Raw genomic sequence first — 16,341 nt, forward strand, 5'->3', positions numbered from 1 at the left:
AAAAAGGCAGCACTTGGCTTCCTTATTTCAGTTGTGAGATTGACCAGGTAAGCTTGTTAAGATCTTGTTTCATAAGATACCATCTTACAATAAAAAGTTACTCCAACTTAAATAAGATTCCATCAAGCTAATTTGCATTTAGTACGATTTCTTTGACAACATGGCGGTTGATTGGAAGTCTTATCATTAACTTTGTTTAGACTGGAGCAATTGTTTGCCAATCCAGCTCCCTAAATCATGGATGAAGGACAAGAGATTAGATGTCTTGCTGCAAAGCCATTCCACATCTCATAAGCAACAAAAATCAAGCTCCAGGTATTGTTTGGCTACAGCTCCCATCATCCTTGGCCACTGACCATACTACCTAGGGCCAATGGGAGTTGAGTTCCCACAACATCTCAAGGGTGTCAAGTTAGGTATCCCTTGTCCTAAGTTAATTATTGTTTCTAATACGTGTTTTGTTGTTTCTTTGCCGCCCTGTGCTCCTATGAGAAGAAGGGCAGGATTTAAATTAAATAACAAGATTGAACCACCTTTCTGTGTTGATGCCGTTTTAGCTACGCTAAGCAGAAGCAGGTTTGACCCATCAGAGTTTGAAGGAATGATGGGGAGTGAAATATACACACTAGAATGCTCAACTGAGCCAGAAGTGAAGTAAATTGAGGAGGGAGGGGGAGAGCTTTTTATGGCGACTGGGAAGAAAATGGAGCGTGATTTGATCCATAGTTCAGAACTTTACTCCCAGTTGTTTAGCAATGACAGCAAAAAGGCTGTTTAAACAAACGGGGCAGTTAAGGCCCCGTCATTTCAAATTTAAGTTTGTCCTGGTGTGTTAGTTGCATAAATTGCTGTAATAGGCCCCACCCCACAGGCTACAATTTTGCATCTGGCTCTCCATCCCTCCCAAAAACTTATTTTGCATCTGGCTCTGGTTGGTGGACTTATGGTGTGTGGGGTGGGGGGAGAACGTCCTAAAGGAACAACACAGTATTTTACTTACTGCATTTTTATTTCACTTCTAGGAGGAGCTCAAGGTGGTGTTTCTCCCGCTAAATGGTGTATCAAAAAATTGGAAACATTTAAAATGATCAATAGAAGATGCATCATCAGATGTTTGAAATGTTACCTGAATTGAAATGTTACCTGAATTGCAGATAACATAGTGGCGATGCTGGGATTGTTAGAGTAAGAATGTCACAACGCTGCCACAAAATTTCTTTGCTCAAGCATGCATAAACAGATATTGCTCCCCCCTACAAATGAAATCCAGGCATTCTTGCTCTGCAAGTTCTCTCATGGCTTTCTACATCAAAAAACAACGTTCAGTTTTTGCCATTTTTAGCTATGTCACAACAGCCCTGTAATTTTAACTTTAGTTATGTAATATATGGAAGTTACATTTTTGCATGCAAGATAGCTTTTCAGTCATAGTTCAGGCTTAAAGGTAATGTATTAACTCTTCAATGACCTCTCCCTTATCCACCTGTGGAAAGAACCCACAAGAGAAGTGTGTAGTATTACAATAGTTTTAACTAGAGAGATCAAAGTTCTAGACAGCTGGACATGGTGGAGGGCAAAATGCCATTATGTTGTAGTTCAGTGGAACATTAATGGGACATTTATTGTTTTCACTTACACTCTTGAGCAACACAGAATCGAAGTAAATGCGGAACATCCTCATTTTTGTATAACTCCTTCATTACTGAAATTATATACGGCTCACAGACGGAAGGTATAAAATCATTACCTTAATGATTGTGATTTTTAAAGTTAACATCCTGCTTGGTCTAAATGTCCTAGCCCAGGGATAGAGGAACCTTGGCACTGGGTGCAACTGCAGCCCTCTAAGCTTCTCTATTTTGCCTGGGGCAAATCCTTCAGAGTTTTGTCTGGCTGGAACTTATCCATGAACCAGTGATACTGTCTCTTGCTTACCTAGAAGGGAAATTTGTGATGTGGGATGTGTGTGTGTAAGTAAACCTCTTGACTTCTGTAGAGCTAGAATGTAACCTGGAGCACAAAGATGAGTCACATCCATGACTCTGCCTACTTTTGCTTCTAGGCTGCCTGGCAGGTATATGGCCTGCAGAAGGCTACCTGAGCAGGAAAGTGGCCCTCTGGCTGACAGAAGATCACCACCCCACCCCTGCCTTTGCCCACCATTAACTAGTATGCACCAGGCCTTGAGGGATAGGATTCAAATGAGGCAGTGCCCTAAACTTCCCAAACCTGTCAAAGAAGAGCTGGGATCCTGCAGTAGCACAATAGTGAATAGCGTGAGCTTTGGATCAAGTGCAAATCTGTCTCAAATTAACACAGCAACTTTATGCAAAATGCTCTCCATCTTGGCTCCCCCTTTTGCAGTATGCGGATAAATAATAACTGGCTTGTTATGCGAGGTTACGTTGTTTCTCTGGCAGGAAATGCCTAGGTTCAAAGCCCTCTTTGGCCTAGAAGTTACAACTTCGGCCTAGTCGCTTCTGCTCTGCCCTAACCTACCACAATGTAGGGTGTGTGTGCAGTTTATGAAGATAAAATACAACAACCACCTGAATTACAAAGTCGCAACCTTTTGAGTGAAGTCCAGCGGAAATGCACAAATGTTCCGGCAAGGTAATTTTAATATTTTTATTTATCTTCCTCCTTTTCCATTCTCAAATGACCCAAGAGTTGGAGCCTGAAAAAGTACCGTATGTGTATTGTGGGCTCACATTACTGAACGCTGGTTATGGGAAGTTTTTAATGTTTTATTTTTATCGTGTTTTTAATATTCTGTTGGGAGCCACTCAGAGTGGGCGGGGTATAAATAATAAATGATGATGAATTTTCCCGCCACAATCCACGGAGTCCAGCGATAAAGCCAGAATATTACTTTCCTCCCCCCCCTCTCTCTCTCTTTACTATGGCTTTGCATTGAAGCGCTGCATCCTGAAGCTCAAAACAGGTTGGGGGGGGGGCTAAGCTTGCCCCACACATTTCCAGATATTAAAAGACCTTGTGCCACCTTCCTAGTCTCTCTCCTGCTCCCGCCTCTCTTTTTTTGAAACTTCCCTACTTTCCCACCTCCCTATAGCAGAAGATCAGACTCCAGTTTTTAGCCCAAGGCCGCCAGCGGGGGAAGAGTGTTTTGCAAGCATGCAAAAGAGAGAGAGAGAGAGAACAAGTTTTGTTAGCTAAGCTTGCAAGGGCTGGCTGTGCCAACCGGGCCTTCTTTCGCCGCTGCTTCCCAAAGCCAGCCGTGAGCAGAGCCGCCCCCCGCCGAATCTGCACCCTGCAAAAAAAGCTGGTGAGTTTCTCTTGAGGCGTAAAAAGCCGGAATCAACAGGCACCAAGTTCCCCTTCCTTCCTCTTTCAGTATCGCATGGTGCCTGTCGGGAGCGAGCGCAACTTTTTCTCGATGTAGAAAAAGGCCCAGCTAAAGGAATCCGAACCCTCTGATTCCCGATTTGCCCGGGACTGGGGTTCAAGAATATCTTCGGGATGCTACTTAAAAGAACGCTGCGCGCCCGAACTCTGCGAAATCAATCTCAGTTCGACGCTCCCACGTTGTATCTGTTTGCTCTCTCGCTCTCGGTTAGCCTTCAGGCACCAGCCCAGATTATAATCTCCACTGAATTCACAAACATACCTGGGGAGGCCGGGGTGGGGTGGGGAGAATCTGCCTTTTTAAAAGTCCTGTAATTCCCCAGATCGTTTGCTCAGTTTTGCGAGCTGATTCAGCATTGCACGACCTTGCAGATAATTTTAATTTAGCGATGTTGAATGAGCACAAGGGACGCCTTCGTTGCATATCTTTCCTAAGAAAACGTTTCTCTTTAACCTCGCCCTTGTCTGACAGAGCATTCTATGGCTTTTTAAATATGCTTGTGGGAGTTGGGGTTATTGGTTTGTTAAAGAATTTTTATTATGTCTTTCATGTTCTCATTTTGTATTTTTACGTCGCAAACTGCCCTGCGATCTTCAGATGAAGGGTGGTTTATAAATTTAATAAGTCAATAATACATTGTTCTTCCCCTCCCCATCTTTTCCTCACAACAACCCTTTGAGGTTGGCTGATGGAGCAAGACGAATCCAGGGTTACCCATTAAGCTTCATGCATGAGTCTGGATTTGAACCCTGGTCTCCTGTGGTCCAGTTCTTAACAACTACACCACACTGGCACTCCTATTTTTACCTCGTGTATAAATTAGTGTACATAAAAAGATCAAAGTGTTTTAAATTAAAACAATCAAATACCGGTAATACACCATAAAACAATAAAACATACAAATTTTTAAAATCAGGCCTGTCGATTATTACACAGATGTGTTTCCTTAATTGTCTGCATAAGATTGGCAAGATAAACATCTTGGGCATGATATCCTTGTGGGAGAGTGGGGAGATTGCAGAAGCAACAGAGGTTTAGTAATAAACTTTTTTAAAAAAACAAAAAACAAAACCCACATACATCCCATATCCTCCACTCAAAGCCATTGGAGTCAACATCACAACCCTATTAAAACCAGTGGGTTTTTTAAAATTAAAAAAGAGCAACAAGGTGCCAGTACTCATAGCTTGATAAAAGTGCTGTGGGTGCCAGTACAAAATGGAAAAAGCACGGATTAAAAGAATACATTAAACAACAATCCAGTTAATGGGTCTGGCTGTGGTCATAATTTTAATCACAGGGTACATCTTGCTTTAAAAGTTCCCTTGTACTTTCTGCTGTGCTCAAAAGTTAACCACCAATAAATGATTTTAGTGTAACTACTTGTTTGAAATGTGTACTCTATATATTTGCATGTAGCCATTTTTTTTCTTGGTAACAATGGGCCTGCATCTTCATTTCTTTTTCAAAAAAAAACAAAACAGCAACACATTTTGCATGCCTTCCATAGTGTAGAATGTTTCTACTGTGCTTAAAACACCCTCACTATTTTGCATGTTTAGCGTTGAACATCTGTACAGTGGTACCTCGGTTTAAGTACACAATTGGTTCTGGAAGTCTGTACTCATCCTGAAGCGTACTTAACCTGAAGCGAACTTTCCCATTGAAAGTAATGGAAAGTGGATTAATCCGTTCCAGACAATCGGAACCGCAGAGTACTTAAACTGAAGCGTACTTAACCTGAAGCGAACTTTCCCATTGAAAGTAATGGAAAGTGGATTAATCCATTCCAGATGGGTCCGTGGACAGGGCCGGCTCTAGGTAGAGTCCCGGTGGCACGGGCGTCAGGGCGCCGGGCTGGTAGGCAGGGCGCTGCGCGGCAAAGCCATGCTGTGCCCTGCGAGGGTGGGGGCGCCGGAGCGATCTACGCCCCTCAGCGCCAGGGCGCGCGACCTGCTCGAGACTGCCCTGTCCGCGGAGTACATAAACTGAAAGTACTCAAACCAAGGCATACTTAAACTGAGGTATGACTGTATTTCACTAGCATCATTGCATCTTGCTGTCTCCTCCACCCAGACCCCCCTCGTCTGTCCTGCCTCCATTCCTGGGGAGAATGCTGATGATGTTTGCCCTACTTATTAGTGCACTCACACAGGAAGAACCTATACTCAGCAGCAACTTGCTAATGTTTGACTGTGAAGATAGGAGTTCTCATTAAAGATTAGCAATGCTGGGTGCTATAAGTTTGCTGACGGTGGGTTTTTGTGTTTTTTGGAATAGTATCTGGCTTAGACTCTAGTAGCAAGAAAGCTGAATGAAGCAGCACCTTTAGAAACAACTTTTCTCGGTTGTTGTTCACCCTGCTGGACATTGTGACTGGGGTTTGACTGAGCTGACTGTGAACAGGACTTCTTATTCGATTCTGTAAGAATGCTTATTTCTTGTGTCTTTCCTCCCAGCCCCAATTGTCTTTTCTTTTTCTTTTTAATATTTGCTTTCTTAAAATAATTATAGTTGTTAATGTCTGGTTCGCTAGGGCAGGGGTGGCCAACTCCCAAGAGACTGTGATCTACTCACAGAGTTAAAAACTGGTGGTGATCTACCCACTTTCAGGGGGTTCGGTTCAGGTCAAAATTGTTGAGTTTTTTTTAGGAAGGAAAGCCCAGTAGGAGGAAGGTCAGTTTTTTTGGGGGGGGAGGTTCAGATCATATGTAGTTGATGAGCTTTTTTCCAGGGAGGAGGGAATTCCCATTTGGGAGGGGGTTAGGGCTTTTTTTTAGGGGAGTCAAAGTTGTTGAGCTTCTTTGAGGGGAGCCAGCAATCTGCCAGTGATCTACCACAGACGTCCAATGATCTATCAGTAGATCACGATCTACCTGTTGGACGTGCCTGCGCTAGGGGAACTCTGAAATAAAATCTTGAGGCACCATACAGCCTCAAGAAATGTAATTTCTTTGCAAGGCCACCAGACGTGTATAAATGTTTCATTGCAAAGAAAGTAAGAATTTTTTGGAAGAAAATTCCAAAGAGCTGAAAAAAATAGTAAAGTACTTGCTTCAGAAAGGATCCAGAAATATTCCTGTTAGGAATACTAAATGATGATATTAAAGAAAAAGATAGATGCATAATGATGTATGCAACTGCAGCTGCTAGACTCCTAATTGCGAAGAATTGGAAAAGTGAAAGAGTACCAAGTAAGGAAGATTGGCAAATCAAATTGATAATATATCAGAATTTGGCGATGAAAACGGGGGAAATTAAAGGATTATTCTGGGAAAAAATAGATAAAGATTGAAAAATGTTTAAGGAATATTTCACATGTTTTGTAGAAAAAGTCGACTATAACAGGCATGTAATGGGCTCAAGAAATTAACAAAAGGAAAGGAAGAAATATATATATAAGTATACATGAGAACTAAGAAGTATAAAGCGTAATAGAGAAAAGGCTGGAAGTTAACAGTTGGTGGTGGTGAGGGTGTGGGGGGAAGAGATTTTTGTTAATATCTTTGGTTTTGTATTTATTTATTTTTTGTATTGGTTTTTTGTAATTTGAAATAAATTTATTTTTTTAAAAATTATGTTTTTTAAAAAGAAATGTAATTTCTTCTGCTCTGCAGGAAAAATATAATTGTGGCTTTCATTAAGCTGCCGTGCATTGTGGGTTCAGGCATTAGTGGTTAAGTGGAACCTATAACAAATTGTTGAGTGCACCTGTTCCATAAGTCCTTCTCCTCAGGGATCCTCCTGTCACACTTGTGAGCCATGGGATGCAAGCAAGCACATTTACTCTGCACCCCTGTCAGTTTCCCATTGTTCTTTTCAATTGAAAGGGAAAATTCTGTGATTCCTGCTGTCTTCATTGGCCATCCTTTGGACAGGTTGCCTCTTTTTTGTTGCTCAGAATACCTCAGGTTGCGCCGAGCATGTTGATAGCTCCCTCTTCATTTCCCAGTGGTCAGGTTTGAGCTCAATTTCTATCGGCTCTCACTTCCTGAACTTGATATTAGAAGGAGTTATATTTGGCAACACTGTGCAGACCTGTAAAATTTGTGATCTGAAAAGGTGAGCAAAGCCCACTAGCTGCATATTTTATCCCGCCACTTGCTCAACAGCCCTCCTGTTTTTTGTAATCTCAGGCAGGCTCCCAAAACGAGGGACACAGTGAGCCTCCGATTGAGCATAGCCAGTTGGTTGAATTTGGCTTGCTGAGCAGAATTTGCTCAGTTCATAATTTGTTCAGACATAAACTCTGAGCATTTACTTCTTTCACTCTTCCAAAGTATTGTCCTTTACTGCAACATTCTGTCTGTGACAGAAATGTATGAATGGATGCTTAGCCTTTGGGAAGCTTGCAAGTGGAGATGAGGGACTTGGGCAACTTTTATTGTTTGTTCTTTGTATCTGGCCATGAGAGGTTTCTGGGCCATAAAAATTGCTGGTTTTATTTACATCATTGCCAATAGCCATTGCTATACCTGTCCTTGTGAATTTGACTAATCCATTTTAAAGCCACCTGAGCTTGTGCCCTTCCCTTATGGCAATTCATTTCATGAACTGTGGATTGTGAGAGACTTTCTTCCTTGTGATTTTAGGGCCACTCTTGGGAATCTTTTTGGCTAAAAAGTGGGCTAAAAACAGCTCAAGTAAGTGTGTTTCGATTGGGGCAGATTAGTTAACATCTGTTTCTGGTTCAACTTAACTTGACTGCAGGTAGGAATGAAGGGAAACATCCTTTGCATCCCTTGATTGCTGCTTCTCTTCCCCAAAGGCCATGTCCTCTGTAAAAGTTGAGTCTGTTGTGCAGCACAACTGCAAACTTGGAGAATCACCCGTTTGGGAGGAAAAGGAAAGTTCGCTTGTCTTTGTGGATATAACCGACAAAAAGGTCTACCGATGGAATTCCCTTACCAAGGAACTGCAGAGTGTTTCTGTAGGTAAGTAACAGTTTCACAGTAGAATATTTATTTCAGAATGATCTAAAAATTAGATGATTGGCAGGATCATCGTGTGACTTACAAGCTACATGGGAGGAAGAAGGACCATAGGTATGGTTTTCCCTTCGACTTGTGGTAGGATAAGCCACACTTCTGGAACTATTCCTTCCCATACAGCTCTTAGGACCAGTTCTGGCACTGAAAGCTGTGTATTAGGTGTTAAATTTGCATACAAACCAAACTCTATCTGTTGCATAGTTCACACAATATGATAAGCCAAACTGTGGCTTACTGCGAATAGGCAGGCATGCTGGTGCCTGCTGCTCAAATCATGCTGCCCCATGCATTCCTTTCCAAAGCTGAGAGGAAACAGACCAGAGGCTGGCTTAGGGCCGCATATGAAACAGCACTCATGGTTTGCCGGCCACTGTTTTGTTTCCTCCGGCTTTCAAAGGAGAGGAGTAGTGCAGTGCAATTAGAGCAGCACATACCAGCAGGCTAACTTGGTTCACGGTAAGCCCTACAACTTTGGTGGGAAACATTTTCCAGCCTGAGGGCCACATTCCCTAGAGGGCAACCTTATGGGGGCCACATGCTAGTGGTGGGTAGAGCAAGGGATTCTGTTTCATTAATATTTTATTTGCAAACTAGCTGGCCTGGGTACACATTGCTGTGCCTGACTCAGGGTCCTTGTTTCCCAGGAAACTCCCCCTCCCTGGACTATGTGTTTTTTCCACACACACACACCATTGTTGTGTCTCATTCCTGTGATTACTCCCATCCTGTAGTGACCCATGAGATATCCCCTCCCCCCTCCCCCACCCCTGGGTCATCCCTGTTACTCCCCCCACGCTGGGTCAGCCCATGACCTATTCAGGCCCCTCCCCCCCCACCTCCACCCAGGGCTCCACTCGGGATAGTCTGTAAAGTAGAGCCAAGGCCTAGTCTGTAGGCTGTAAAGTGGAGCCGAGGTCTAGTCTGTAAAGTAGAGCTGAGGCCTAGTGTGTAGGCTGTAAAGTGGAGCCGAGGCCTAGTCTGTAGGCTGTAAAGTAGAGCTAGTATGTAAACCTTGCTGGAGGCATGGTCTCCGGGGTGTGAGGGATTGTGGGAGTATGTTTGTCCTTTGTTTGCTGGATGTCCACTGGAGGGCGCAATTTATTTTTACATAAATCCAGATGTGTGTCATCTGACCAATGTAAGTGGATGGTTACACTCCCACATGTGACTCTAATGTTGTGGCCAAATTTGAGGGCGATCGGGCAAGCGGTTGTGGAGAAAGGTGTGGAAGTACAAACATGTACCTTCTACATTATTTATATATATAGATTTAACAAGGAGAAGAAAAAGAAAAAAGGTGACACGAAAACAATGAAAAAGAGAGAAGAGAAAAACAGCAATGATGATAGAAATGTACACATTATAACAAGAAACTGTCATCAGCTTGCATTGTGGATGCAGTGACCATCAGTACATGAATCTTAAATTAAAGTTAGTATAAGCCCTCCAGAAGTCCAAATAGATACCCACATGCAGTTGATGCCTATATGAAACATGGTTGAGTATAACCAGGGCAATGAGGTCCTCAAATCATTAGACTCTTAACTTTTGTACAGTAGGACTATGTTCTAGCTATGCAAAAGTTTCTGGTGCAGCGTTTGTAATCAATGCTTCCAAACTGGGCAACTCCATATGAATTACACTACAGTAGCCAAGTATTGTTGAGTTCCAGTGTAGTGCATGGATAGAGGGTCAGACTTGGCTTTGTTGAGGCTGTGAACAAGGGTATTTAATTTTATGTATTTTACATATGTGTTTATTTACTGCCTTTGAAAAACAACAAAACGTTGTCCAAGTGGTTCATTCTCTTTTCTCCCCCGCCCCAAAACATGGTTTCCACTCCAGGTGCTCCAGTGAGTTGTGTGTGTCTCCGCAAATCTGGCGATTACATTATTACCCTGGGAACCCAGTTTGCAGCTTTAAACTGGAAAAATAAGTCAGTAACCAGCATTAAGCATGTTGACTTGGATAAATCAAATAACCGGTTCAATGATGGGAAAGTGGATCCTGCAGGAAGACTGTTTGCAGGTAGGCTTGGATGGCCATCAACTCCATGCTTGAAGATCTCCAGCTCGTTTATTTGTCGTTAAGGAATTAGGATCCTTCATTGTGTGTCACCCAACAGTAGCTATCAACCCCAGTTCACAGAACCTTGTACTGTACTGAAAACACGCCTCTCTCCTTTCCCTCAGCTTCTTCTGTGATGCAGCTTAGTGTTTCTGTTGTTCCATGTGATTACTTTGCTTTGACAAATAAATATCCCTAACAACTGAGAGCACAGTTTTCATGTCACAAGAGCAGTGGTTCCCAACAGGTGGTCCGGGGACCCCCAGGGGTCCGCGAGCTATGCCAGAGGGGTCCGCTAGATGCTATTAGAATAAAAAATATATTAAATATATTTTGTATGATAACAGATTTTTTGTTTTGGCCGCTTCCTGCATGAGCAGAGTCTAGCGCAAAACTAGAATTAGATAGAGGCAGTAGTTCTGCTGTATGCCGTTAGGTGGCGCTTTACAGACACTACTGTTTTGCAAAGAGGCAGTGCGTGCATTCTACTAACGCTCACCTCCTCAAGATGCTTTGTGCGCGTCGGCTTAATTTGTGCGCTTCTGCGCAGGTACCCTGTCTTCTCCATTCCCCTCCCTCCTCCCTGGCGTGCGCTGCCTCTTTGCAAAACAGTAGTGTTTGTAAACAAAGCGTTGTTTTTCACGGAAGCTACAGTTCGCGTAGTTAAAAATGGACCGTTGGTTAAAAAGTGGTTCGTTAAAACGACAAAGGCCTACAGATGTAGAGGAAGATAATGCATTTGATGTTCAAGCAAGTAAGTCAGTGACTCTCGAACCGATCTTGTCAGTGTCCATTGAACCTAAATCGTAACTGTAAAAAACGTATAAATATAAAATATAAAAAGACTCTTAATTTGGCTCTCACTTTTTAATTTTAGGATTAGGAATTAATGGGGGTCCTTGTCACAATAGCGGTTCGATGAGGGGTCCTCGAGAAAATTTTGTTGGGAACCCCTGCACAAGAGGATCCATTTGTAGCTAGGAGTCATTGATAACGTTATCCAATAAGGTTCTTTCTTTCTTTCTTTCTTTCTTTTTCTTTTATAGTCACCCAAGTTGGTGGCCATCACTGTCTTATCAGAGCGAATTCCACTATGTGAAGAAGCAGGGCTTTTTTTCAGCCAGAACTCAGTTCCAGCACCTCTTTTTCTAGAAAAATAGCAAATGTATTTTCTTCTACTGGGATTTGTTAGGAGACCCCTCTTTCCTTCACAGATGTACAATTCCTAGAGTAGTTTCACAGTCAATCCCTCTCCCCAGGGAACTCTGGAAATTGGAGTCCTGTAAGGTAAGTAGGGACCCAGGTGGCGCTGTGGTTAAACCACTGAGCCTAGGGCTTGCTGATCAGAAGGTCGGCGGTTCGAATCCCTGTGACGGGGTGAGCTCCCGTTGCTTGGTCCCAGCTCCTGCCAACCTAGCAGTTTGAAAGCACGTCAAAATACAAGTAGATAAATAGGAACCGCTACAGCGGGAAGGTAAACGGCGTTTCCATGTGCTGCTCTGGTTTGCCAGAAGCGGCTTTGTCATGCTGGCCACATGACCTGGAAGCTATACGCCGGCTCCCTCAGCCAGTAATGCGAGATGAGCGCGCAACCCCAGAGTCGGTCACGACTGGACTTAATGGTCAGGGGTCCCCTTTACCTTTACCTTTAAGGTAAGTAGGGGTCTCCTAACAACTTCTAGCACCCTTAAATTCGCAGAACTCTTCGAGGGAAGTCACAACTGTTTGAAGTGGTATTGTGGTGTTTGAAATGTGTGGTGTGGATGTGGTGTATTCATTAAATTTTAGTGGGTCTATTCTGAGTAAAAACCAGTTGAACACTACCCTATGTCCTGAATCTTTGAACATTCAGCTTCACTGGGTGGAAGAATTAAAGAGGAGACCGCTCACTGTCGTGGTGCCACATCTTTGGCTCTCTATTGTCTTTTAAGGATACTATTAACCTGAATGTTGTGGTCCCTGCAGGTACAATGGGAGAGGAGATTCGGCCAGCAGTGCTAGAGAGGCAGCAAGGTTCCCTCTATACCCTCTTTCCTGATCACTCCGTAGTGAAACACTTTGACAAAGTGGACATCTCCAATGGTTTGGATTGGTCGCTGGATCACAGAACCTTCTATTACATCGACAGCCTTTCATACTCGGTGGATGCCTTCGACTATGACCTGCAAACCGGAAAGCTCTGTATGACTGCTTTTGTTCTTTTGAGTTCCTTAAAATAAATTTTAAAAATTCTGTGCAGTTGCTTTGCTGCCAAGCACCGAGCAAAAATCTGTACCTGTTATAAGAATATCTCACTGCATCGTTCTAATACCTGTAGCTATGAGTCAGTTTTGGGATAACTTGTCTGGCTTTAAAATGACCTGTTACAGAAGTTTAAGCCACAAGTATATTCATTAGATAGGCAAAATGTGGTAGTTTGGTTTAATGAGATGTGCAAACTGGGGCCATGACTATTAAGATAGAAAGTTGCCTATACTGAGTCAGACCACTGGTCTATTTAGCTCATTTGATTATATTCTGCCATACAGTATTTATATAATATTCAGATATGTAGCACAGATTAATATGGCTAATATAGAGGTAGGTTTTGTTTGTTTGTTTGTTTGTTTGTTTGTTTGTTTTTACTAATAGCACAATCTTTCTGGAACTGAAATATAGAATGTATCAGTGATGCCAGTTCTATCTACACCACTTCTAGTTGCTTTTGCCTGACTAAACCTTTGAAGACTCCTTTCCCCATGCAGTGCCATTTAAGTGGTAATCGTATATCAACTTCTTGGGTGGATCCTTCTGTAGTTTTTCTTAGCTTTCTTCAAGTCCAAATCTTTGGGGCGGGCGGGCGGGGGGAATGCTGACTTGCATGGCATAGCGTTCAATGTGTGATTAAGTCCACAATGTGCATCAACTTCTTTCTGCAGCTAACCGAAGGAGCGTTTACAAGATGGAAAAGGAAGAGAGTATCCCTGACGGGATGTGCATTGATTCTGATGGAAAGCTCTGGGTGGCTTGTTACAATGGAGGAAGAGTGATCCGTATAGACCCCGAGACAGGTAGGCGATTGCAAAGTGGGAGGAAGAAAGAAAAGTCTTAATTAAAAAATCTCGATGATCCCTCTTGGGTCCTTTCAGGGTCCCATGGAAGACTTTGTTTGTTGCATGCTCCTTTTAATGCCCCAATGCTCAAGACGTTGCATACAACCCTGTAGTGTTGTTTTTCAAAGCGAATGATGTGACGAACAGCTCACATCATTATTTATTTATTTATTTCCCCAGTCACTCTGGGCGGCTTCCAACAGACATTAAAATACAATAATCTATTAAACATTAAAAGCTTCTCTCGCATACCTCTGTGTGTGGATTGCATCCATTTGGCTGTGTATGCACCATACATTTAAAGCCTGGGAACTATAGTTTCTGAAGGGTGCTGGGGATTGTAGCTCAGTGAGGGGCAAACTACGGTCCCCAGGATTCTTTGGGGAAACCTTTGCTTATGTGGAGCTGATTCTATGAATGGGGCAGCCTGCAGCTCCAAGGGTGCAAGGGGAAATCAAAAAGGCATATTAACACCTGGTGTCTAAAGCTGCTCTTGTTTTAAGAACTGAGAAAATGTAAAAACTACATAAACCAAAGTGCAGATTTGTGTGTTTTTCCCAAAACTGAGGACTGAGTGCAGTGGCAGAGAATGTGGTTTGCCCCAGGTTCAATCCCTAGCATCTCTGATTAAAAGCACCAGGTAGGAGGGGCTGGGAAAGACCTCCCTTCGCTTAAGAGCCATTGTGTCACAGGGTGTGTTCACATTCCCCCCAGCTGTTCACATCAGAGTGGCTTCATTAGTGTCAGATTCTGATTCCCATCTGTGTATACAACCATGAGGTGTTGACCAGGGTGGGGATGTTTTTACCCTATGCCAACATGTTGAGAGCAGCTTAAGGACTCTAATTGGGGTGAAGCTGGCTTGAGAAACAATGCATCAAACCGTAGTATTTTGTAACAAAGTGCAAGGTGCATACAGTATGCATTTAGGATAACACTGTGTGAACAAGGTTTTAAAACCCAGCAGTGGAAACACAGTTGAGTGCACTGTGGGAGAGAACGGACACACAGCCATAGTAGGCCATGCTGGGCTAAAACAGACAAATAATATTGTCCAGTATGCTCCACATTACAAATGTTTCTCTTCCATACCAGCAACAATCATAATTTCACATAAATAGTACTGTGTAACAGTTGAAGAAATTCAGCTGAAATGTGATGGAATCCCAGTAAGGCTATTTTGTGTAACGAACCAATACAATAAACCTATTTGTTTACTTTCTTATTTTTGCGTTAAAAAAACCCCTTCTTCAAAGTCTATGCTGCAACTCTGGAACATACATCCATTTCAGGGTTTTGTTTTGTTTTGTTTTAAAATGATAATGTTACTTGCATTCAAGACTTACTCCGCTTTGGCATTGATCCATTCTGTCAGGATTCTTGCAGGACTATCCTACAATTATATAATCCTAGACATTACAATCTTTTAATAGGGCGTTTTTCAAATAGTAATGCTTATTACTTTAATTACTTCCGAATATGCTAAGCAAGCCCTGTTTTATGGGGAAGGGGGAGCCCTTCGAGTTGTGCTCCGAACACTAAATTGTGGGGTGGGGACACACATTGATCCTCTGCATAACCCCCCAAAAGAAAAAACTGGTATACTTTAATAGGAAAACGTCTCCAGACCGTGAAGCTGCCTGTTGCTGAAACTACTTCCTGCAGTTTTGGTGGAAATGATTATTCAGAGCTGTACGTCACATCTGCTAGCCAAGGATTGGACGAGGCCTCACTGTCAGGGCAGCCAAAAGCTGGCAACGTTTTCAAGGTAATTGGGTGGTTTTCAGTGGATACGAAAGGGTCCAGTGCACTTGAGGCCACACGCATGTGGGAAAGGGCTGTAGCTTTGTGAGAGAGCATCTGCTTTGCAAGCAGAAGGTTTCCCAGGTCAGCCCTCAGCATCTGCAGGGAGGGCTGGGCAACACTCCCTGTCTGAAACCCTGGATAAACCCTGCCAATCAGTGTCAGTTATATGGACCCAGTTGTCTGTAGAAAACAGCTAAGAAAGAACAGGGTGGGAGAGAGAGGTGCTTGGTGCCAAGCCAAACCTATAAAAAGCTGTTGTTTATTTTCTTCTCCTGTGAAATATGTGCACTTTGCATTTAGAAATGCAATTGCCCTATATACTTACATATGATATTAAGATGCAGGCAAGCATTTAGGGTTTTTGTTGTTGTTGTGGGGTGGGGTGGATAGTTTTTGAGTTTATAACCAAAGACACATGGGGGATTTTGGGTTGTCATATTTATATCCTTCCCCTCATGCTTTTTAACAGATTACTGGCCTCGGGGTGAAAGGAATCCCACCAAATTCATATGCGGGCTAACAGTTACTCTCAAAGGCACTCATCAAGAGCAGGAAAGAAGAAAATGTCAAAGATTCACGTGCATATCTCTTTCCTGACGGCTACAGCAAGATGACAGCCACAAAAAGCCAAGCTAAATAACCTCCAAACATTTAATATAGATTTTGTATTTTGCCAAATTGGCCTTTTTGTTAACAACTAGAAAAACAATGTTTTCTCCTCTTCTATGAAAATTGATTATTTCCTAATAAAGTTTGAAATGTATGCAGGTTCCGCTTTCCGAACACATAATGTTCTCAGGAAATCGTTTGTTAGGCGAGTGCTCACATAACGAGCTGACAATGTTCATGGATTCCTAGGGGAACATTTCTAATTCTAATCTCTCTCTCTCCATGGTTTATTCCTGAAATGGTTGCAGCCAACCAGTGAAAGGGAGAAAAAGTAAAAATCTGATTTGTTCAGTCTCTCTCCCCACTCCCTCCCTCCATGGCTTCTGCTCGAAAATGGCTGTTGTCAACC

General features: G+C 42.8%; 1 protein-coding gene across 2 annotated transcripts; it reads left to right on the top strand.

Moving 5' to 3' along the window:
* Nucleotides 1-726: 726 nt before the first annotated feature.
* Nucleotides 727-16,091, top strand: LOC118084628 (regucalcin). 2 transcript variants are annotated; one of them, XM_035114255.2, is made up of 8 exons: nt 727-3,286; nt 5,648-5,791; nt 8,136-8,301; nt 10,204-10,386; nt 12,391-12,606; nt 13,344-13,475; nt 15,131-15,285; nt 15,793-16,091. In XM_035114255.2, the coding sequence occupies exons 3-8, from the start codon at nt 8,139-8,141 to the stop codon at nt 15,841-15,843; spliced, it is 900 nt and encodes a 299-aa protein (XP_034970146.1). In that variant the 5' UTR covers nt 727-3,286; nt 5,648-5,791; nt 8,136-8,138; the 3' UTR covers nt 15,844-16,091. The 2 variants fall into 2 exon arrangements, with proteins under 2 accessions (XP_034970146.1, XP_034970145.1); XM_035114254.2 differs by lacking the exon at nt 5,648-5,791.
* Nucleotides 16,092-16,341: the final 250 nt, after the last annotated feature.

This window comes from Zootoca vivipara, chromosome 4, assembly GCF_963506605.1.
Source record: "Zootoca vivipara chromosome 4, rZooViv1.1, whole genome shotgun sequence".
In the NCBI taxonomy this organism is placed as follows: Eukaryota; Metazoa; Chordata; class Lepidosauria; order Squamata; family Lacertidae; genus Zootoca; species Zootoca vivipara.